Source organism: Camellia sinensis, chromosome 3 (assembly GCF_055761805.1).
Source record: "Camellia sinensis isolate YWXY chromosome 3, ASM5576180v1, whole genome shotgun sequence".
NCBI lineage: Eukaryota > Viridiplantae > Streptophyta > Magnoliopsida > Ericales > Theaceae > Camellia > Camellia sinensis.
In genome coordinates this window covers 105,920,185-105,928,532 of record NC_138963.1, presented here as the reverse complement: position 1 = coordinate 105,928,532, position 8,348 = coordinate 105,920,185, and the positions used below count along the sequence as shown (strand labels likewise).

General features: G+C 40.4%; 1 protein-coding gene across 1 annotated transcript; it reads right to left on the bottom strand.

Moving 5' to 3' along the window:
* Positions 1–4,773: 4,773 nt before the first annotated feature.
* Positions 4,774–5,850, bottom strand: LOC145821737 (uncharacterized). The gene is made up of 3 exons (XM_082918298.1): positions 5,679–5,850; positions 5,509–5,571; positions 4,774–5,270 (listed from the first exon to the last, which is right to left on the bottom strand). The coding sequence occupies exons 1-3, from the start codon at positions 5,848–5,850 to the stop codon at positions 4,774–4,776; spliced, it is 732 nt and encodes a 243-aa protein (XP_082774424.1).
* Positions 5,851–8,348: the final 2,498 nt, after the last annotated feature.

Here is an 8,348-nt window from a genome sequence, read left to right as displayed (position 1 = left end):
ATCTCCTCATACGAAAAATCCTCTCTAATCTAAAGCGGCTCATAATCTAACACATGCGACGGACTGTGCACATATTTCATCAGCATAGACACGTGAAACACATTATACACTCTTGCCAACCTAAGGGGTAGAGAAACACGATATACAACCTCACCAACCTTCTCCAATACCTCAAATGGACCAATATATCTAGAACTCAACTTTCCTTTCTTTCCAAACCTGATGATTCCTTTCCATGGTGATACTTTCAGGAATACCATATCCCTCAACCTTTCCTACGATGATCAGCATAACCATTTTGTCTAGTTTGAGCAGTTAATAATCTCTCTCTAATGGTGATAATTTTCTATGTAGTATCCTTCACCAAATCAGGTCCCAACATTTGCCTCTCACCAACCTCATACCAACACTAAGGAGACCTACACTTCCTCCCATACAAAGCCTCGTAAGGAGCTACTCCCAAACTAGAATGATAACTATTTTATATGCAAACTCCATGAGCAGCAAATAATCATCCCAATTACCTCTCCACTCCAAAACACAGGCCCTCAATATATCCTCAAGGGTCTGAATAGTCCTCTCTGATTGACCATTTGTCTGAGGGTGATAAGCTGAACTAATGTTTAACCGAGTACCCATAGCTGACTGTAACGCACCCCAAAACTTAGACACAAAACGAGGGTCTCGATCTGTCACTATTGACATAGGTGCACCATGCAATCTAACGATCTCCTTCACATACAACTATGCAAATTGAGCAAGAGAATAGTTCATCCGTGCTGCAATAAAATGTACTGACTTGGTTAATTTATCAACAACTACCCAAACTGCATCGTGATTACTACTGGTATGAGGTAATCCACATAAAGTCCATGCTAATATGATCTCACATGCACTCTGTTATAGGTGAAGGTTATTGTAGACATCCCCGAACGTCCTGGGAGGGAATCCTGTTTTGTTCATTTGGGCTCACTACAGTTCGGACTCAAATTGTCACGGTTCTTAATCTGATCTCACAATGTGTGATGTGAGATTGATAAATCACCAAAGAGTCCAAATCCGGCAAATCGTTTTGAAAAATAGATTTTTAGAAAGAAGTGCCAAACATGGACTGCTTTGCCAGATATAGAGTCGCCACCTAAATGTTTTATTTTTGGGAAATTTGGAAACCCTGACTCGTTGCCTAAGGCCACATGTCCGTCATTATCAAAGTTGCCTCGGCTCGAGAACTTGGGTACCATTGGAGAAGGTCAGCTATGAGCACCCCCGCTCGCCCGATCAAAGATCGGCCACTACTAAACATGATATCTTGTTTTTGAAAACACATGTGTTCTTATTCCGGTTAATTAGCTAGAATTACTATGTGATGCGCACAACAAAACAAGTATAGACTAGGTCACCTAATTTGGAGCAAAACATCGCATATCCGTGTGTTTTGAAAATGGATTGAAATTTGCTACTCGCAAGTAGGCTAAAACACAGGTTTCAACGAATTATTCCAATTCAAGCAACCCAACCTTCACCCACAAGCATTCAGGTAGTTAATCAACTAAGCAGATAGCCTCATGGTAAGCATGCTATCATGGCGACACTCACACACATGCAAGGATGTTAAAGCGTAAATGCTTACCTAATACTCCAAGCCAAAACAAAAACCAGTTAGTAATCAAATGCGTGATCTTAGTTCATGTTAAAATAATGCAACACATACAAAATGCGACTAGAAATAGGCTTGGCTATTCTAAGATGTCATGTGAAATGCAACTTGATACGTGTATTCAAATTGGAATTGAAATACAATGCAGTTAGCATGATGCGCCGAGCCCGGTGCATGCAAGACAGATGAATGGATGCAAACATGTGAGCATAAGTATGCTAATCAAAACATGACCTAGAACTAACCATCAAAGTAGGTAAGTAAAAGGGAGAAAGACGTGGGGTTGGAAGACATGTATCACACACACGCACACTCATTACAACATTGCCCTCTCTCGGAGGGTCCAAAAGAATAATACAAATTAACTAACTAACAAGCTAATTAATTATTTACAACACTTAACTAATTAAATGAAGTAATTAAGCTAAGAAAGTAGTAAAGAGGCCTCGAGAAGAGGGATGAATGCATGCATGTTCGGTTTCGCTCGGAAATCCATTGCCATACTCATGTTGCCTCTGTTTACACTGCTCTGCACCTCTGAAGACTGCACAACTCCTAAGGCTGGTTCTGGAACACTCCCTGAACGCTATGGGAGGTCACCGGCCATGAGGAATGCTCACCGGCCATGGAAAAGTGGTCATCGACTAGTTGTGAGGCTCTCGACCAACAATGGATAGCCGGCCGGCACTGAAGATGGCCGACCGGCCATATCTTCCTGTAGAATTCTGTTTGACAGCAGGAGAGGGCAAACAGAGCATGGCAATGCATTTTTAAAGCAATGTATGCACAACCACCCTTCCTATCATGTTTAAGACTCAAGGGAGTATGGTACTCGACTCTCGGGCCACCAATCACGCATTTCCATGCATGATGGCCAAAGAGTCAAGTGTGCAATTCAATATGGAATGAAATGCACAAAACACATAAAGGGTCCTGACCTCTATCATGATTGATCAAGAGGCAAGGGATGCATGCTCAATGCTATGCAACCTAAGCATGGAAACAAACTAATCCAAAATGAGTATGCTAGCAAGCAATATGCAATAGGCATACAACCTAAATATGCAAACATGCAACCTAGCATACACAATGCTATGGACTATATGGCACACACAATGCTATATGAACTATGGCATGCTCAATGCAACTAACCACCTAGCATACACAATGCAAGGAGTGACATGGCATACACAATGCTAACAACATAACATGCACAAGACATTGTAACATGGCATACTAGCACAACTCTTAATAGCACTTAAAGCATGGAAAACATGGGAGTATGGCACAAGTATAAGCTCTGAAATATCATACCCAATGATGTCAAAACATGCAAACACCTCAATATAAGCATGCAATAGGCTTCAAAACTCAAGACTAGGCATGGCTATTACACTACAAGCATACATGGCAAGTACCATTCGACCATGGGACATAAAAACAGAGCTAAGGCAGTCCAAAACATGCACAAAATCAGTTTAAGGCACGACCAAAATATGCTAGAATGGAGGGCCAAAATAACATGCAATGTAAGCTAGTAAGCATGGTTTACACTACAAGCATATGGAGCATATGAGGGACCACCAAACCAGCCAAAAAAAAGATTCATGGCATGCCAAAATATGACCAAATACCCAGTGAAATGTGTCTAATACATGCAAGAATGAGGTGCTCTTTTGAAAGGCCATGAAACGAGTTGTTCTACACATGCAAGAAGGACATCTAATATGAAAAAACCAGCTCTGGATAGAGCTTATGCAGGTCCTAAAACTCACCAAAAAGGGCCTGGACCAAGCTTGGGATGCATGGAAATATGGGCTCCTTTGTAAGGCAAAAAATGCAAGTAAACAAAACAATAAGGATAGGGGATGGCCCTCTCCTTCTTAGGACCTCAAAACATCATCCCCACCACTGAGATCCCTCTGAATTTCAGTGGTGAGAAGGACAATACAAGGTGGTCCCGAAGCTCACAAAAAAGGCACAAAAATGAGGCCAAATAAGGCCTAAGAGGGGGTAGACAACCCCAAACACAAAAGTGGTCTTAAACAAACTTCAAAAGGAGCTAAAAATAAGACTTTTTTCAGTATATGACAAAGCTCGAAAATGCTTGCAAGTATGGATAAAAATGAAGCAAAATAAAGTCCAAAAGAGGGTAAAGTGTGTTACCCTTGTAGCTTCAGCAAAACCAGCAGCTTTGAGACCAAAAGACCAGACCTTCAACCTCTGAAAATGGCCTCCAAGATCCTTAGGTTGATGATGGAGGTGTTAGGCTAAGAGTTGGTGTGCAAAGGGGCCAAGAGCATCACTCTTTTTTAAGCCTAAGTATAGAGACAAAGAGAGATATACGTGTATGCCTTAGCAAAATTTTTTGGAACCTTTTCTAATGAGGGAGAGGTTCTCTCTTATAGAGGAACAAAGGTCCAAGCTTCTCTTAGAAGCTTGAGCAAAAGGGCCAAGCTTCTCTTAGAAGCTAAAGCAAAAAGGGTCAAGCTTCTTGAGGAAGCTAGAGCAAAGGGGTCAAGCTTCCTAAAGAAGCTAAGAAAGGTTCAAGCTTCTCTTAGAAGCTTGGAGCAAAGGGTCAAGATTCTTGGAGAAGCTAAAAAAAGGGTCAAGCTTCTTGAAGAAGCTAAAAAAGCTTCTTCAAGAAGCTAAAAAAAAGGTTCAAAAGGTCAAGCTTCCCAAAGAAGCTAAAACAAGGGTTCAAAAGGTCCAAGGTTTCTCAAGAAGCCAAAAAAAGGTTCAAAAGGGTCAAGCCTCCCCAAGAAAAGGTCTCGGCCAGAAAAAGTGGCCGATTGATCAAAACAATGGTCGGCCTACCAAAAACAATGCCGACCGGGCAACACCTTTGGCCGGTAGCAAGAAAACAGGGCCACTGGCCTCAGGCCATGACTGGTGAGGTGTGGGGATGGCCAACAAGCTATTTCCCACCCTCAGAAGCAAAACAACAAGTGTTTGGTGCAAAACCAAACACAAAACAAACGAGTCAAGAGGTCTTGAGGCAAGGCGCATAGCCGAAACCTCCGAGAACTCAAGACGAACGCAAACATGGATAATTATCAAGTGTTCAAACGATGATATCCAAGTCTTGAGGACGGTCAAAAATGGGGTGTCTACAGTTATAGTATTCCTGCAAGTTTCTGATGTTCTACTTTAACCTGTTGATACACCAAACATTGAGCCACAAATTCTGCAATATCTCCCTTCATACCATTCCACCAAAAGTGTTCATGAAGATCTCGATACGTCTTAGTGCTTCTAGGATGAATGTTGTAACTAGAACTACGTGCCTCTTTCATAATCTCCTTCCTCAAATCACCACCAGCAGGAATACAAATTCGGCTACGGAATCTAAGCAACCCATCATCATCACTAACCACAAAGTTTACATGCTTACCCTCTGCCATATCTCTTTTAATACGCTCACACTGGGGGTCAATCTCCTGAGCTAAACGAATCTGTTCTCTCAAGGTCGGTTGAACTATCAATTGACTACAATAAGCCCCATTACCAGGCGTAACAACCTTAAGCCTCAAACGTCTCATGTCTTCCACCAGACAACTCTCAATAGACAAAGCAGCTACATCTCCAACTGCGACCTTCCTACTCAAGGCATCTACAACCACATTTGCCTTCCCCGGATGATATAAAATATTTACATCATAATCTTTTAGTAACTCAAGCCATCTTCTTTGCCTCAAATTTCGTTCTTTCTGTGTGGAAGTATGCTTCAAACTCTTATGATCAGTGTAAATCTCACATGACTCTCCATACAAATAATGTCGCCAAATCTTAAGAGCGAAAATCACTGTTGCTAAATCCAAATCGTGCGTAGGATAATTTCTCTCATGTACTTTTAACTGTCATGACGCATAAGCAATCACCTTCCCATGCTGCATGACCACACATCCAAAACCCTACCATGAAGCATCACTATAAATCACAAAACCATCATCATTTGCTGGTAAGGCAAGGATTAGAGCTTATGTCAATCTCTGTTTAAACTCTTGGAAGCTACGCTCACAATCATCATTCCACTCAAACTTAACCCCTTTCCTAGTGAGATTGGTAAGTGGCAAAGCAACACGAGAGAATCCTTCCACAAACCGTCTGTAATATCCAGCAAGCCCTAGAAAACTACGTACCTCTGTTATAGAAATAGGTCGTGGCCAATCAACAATTGTTGCCACCTTCATGCTATCCACAGATACCCCATCTTTACTCACCACATGACCCAAAAAGGATACACTGCTCAACCATAATTCACACTTCTTAAATTTTGCATACAATCCCTTCTCTCTAAGGATCTAAAATACTACCCTCAAATATTGCTCATGCACCGCTTTACTCCTCAAATAAATTAGGATATCATCAATAAACACCACCAAAAATTTATCCAACTGCGGTTTAAATACTCTGTTCATTCAATCCATGAATGCGGCTGGTGCATTTGTGAGACCAAAAGGCATCACCAAGAACTCATAATGCCCATAACGGATTCTAAAAGCTATCTTAGGAACATCCTTATTCCTTGCCTTCAACTAGTGATAGCCTAACCTCAAGTCAATCTCTGAGAATACTTGAACTCCCTACAATTGGTCAAATAGGTCATCAATACGTGGCAATGGATACCTATTCTTCACTATGACTTTGTTCAGTATCCTATAATCAATACACAACCTTATAGACCCATCATTCTTCTTCACAAACAACACAGGTGCTCCCCAAGGTGAGACACTAGGCCTAATAAAATCTTTGTCTAGCAACTCTTGTAACTGAGTTTGTAACTCCCTCAACTCAAATAGTGCCATTCTATAGGGTGCTTTAGAGATAGGTGTTGTATTGGGGACTAAGTCAATGGAAAATTCTACCTCACGATCTTGAGGAAGACCATGTAGATCCTCTAGAAAAACATTAACAAATTCCCTCACTACAGGCAACTCCTCTAACCTCTGCTCTAGCTGATCAGTACTCATCATACAAGCTAAATAACCATGACACCCTTTTCTCAACATTCGGTTAGCCTGAAGGGAAGAAATAAAACAATAGAAGACCCTTTCCCATCTCCTTGAAAGAAAAACTCATGTTGCCCTGGCATAGCAAAAGCTACCCTCTTTCTAAAACAATCAACAGAGGCATGATGCTTCGTTAACCAATCCATTCCCAAAATCACATCAAAATCCTTCATCTCTAAAAAAATCAAATCCATTGGAAATTTTCTACCATCCATCTCTATCTCACATGATCTACAAACAACTCCCAATACTGTTGTTTCTCCTAATGGAGTAGACACGGTAATACAAACATCAAAGGCTCACAAGGAATAGACAATCCACGTAGATATCTAGGTGCCAACTCTTAACCTTCAAAATGAAATCCAGAAAGATTCAACACTAGTTTAAACAAAACTAACTTAACTACACACTACAAAGGAGAATAGGGACTCGGACATCGTCTAAATGATGAAATGCAAGATATGTAACTCGATAAACTACAACTTTGATACCACAATTGTCACACCCTAAATCCAGGCATGACCGGCTGTGGCCCACAGGGACTCAACACAAGGCACACGTAAGCCTAAACATGAACCCAAAATCACAAAGAATAAATGTAATGATAGCCCATAAATAAATAAATCAAAACCCAATCCAATGACAAGTTACCGGTATAATTGGTAAAACCAACCACAACCAACTTCGAAAAATATGTAATAAATGGAACACAAATCGTCCACAAAATAAAATAATTCTAAATAAAAATCCAACCACAATGTATGCACAAAACTTGACATAACAAGCTAAAACAAAATAAATGAATATCCTAGAGGTCCATGCAATTGAGTCCCCGCTACGACGTAAGTCCACTCTAAGTCCTTCTAACACCTGGAAGTGATAAACAACTAAGTCAACTGATAGCTCAGTGAGTAGCAACATGGATAGTAAATACAGTTTTGAAAACATGGTTCAATTCCAAAATAAGATATATATCACAGAAACTAGATTGGCATGCAGTTCGGTAAAGACAATCTGTTTCAAAAAGAAGGTTCCACAGTTCAATAGTTAAAATACTCATGTCTCTGAAGAACATGATAAATGACATTTTTCAATTAAAACAGATTACACCATGAACACCAATAATTTTCTAGGTACCAAAAAACAAAAGTAATATGCCACACAGGTCTCAAGGCTATAAGCCCCGTTGGATCCAATACCGAACTAAGAGTCATCCTCAGGGTGGCAACTTGGGCCTTTTCTCTAAGACGATCCGATTGAAGGTCACCTAGCTTAACCTAGGTCTTTTCCTTACAATCGTTGAGCACTAGAGTCATCACGGCCCAACCTGGATCTGTTCCCTAGCGGCCAGAGTCACCATACACAGTGGAATAATTTCCCTGGACTAAATACACAGATGGTCCCAATAATCAATACACATCAGTTTCACAAAACATGGTTGTTCATCATTATAAACATGAGAGAAAAACAAATAGTTTACAGTATGCCAAGTTCACACATGTTTCAGAAATAATTTGGTACCATTGATAATATAATAATTTATCAAAACAGTTTAGTCATGAAACAACAATTTAATTTTCCAACAGTTTAGGGTAGGGGAACATTTATAAAAATATGCAGCATCAAACTACTCACCTGAAAGTGAAATAATATAATCCTCGAATAGAGTATGAAAGTCC

Coding starts and splice junctions, on each gene's coding strand:
- LOC145821737 (XM_082918298.1), bottom strand. CDS start 5,850: ATGAAGGTGGCAACAATTGTTGATTGGCCACGACCTATTTCTATAACA. Junction 5,572..5,678: donor GTTTGAGTGGAATGATGATT/GTGAGCGTAGCT, acceptor GCTTCATGGTAG/GGTTTTGGATGTGTGGTCAT. Junction 5,271..5,508: donor ATGCGTCATGACAGTTAAAA/GTACATGAGAGA, acceptor ATGTGGTTGTAG/ATGCCTTGAGTAGGAAGGTC.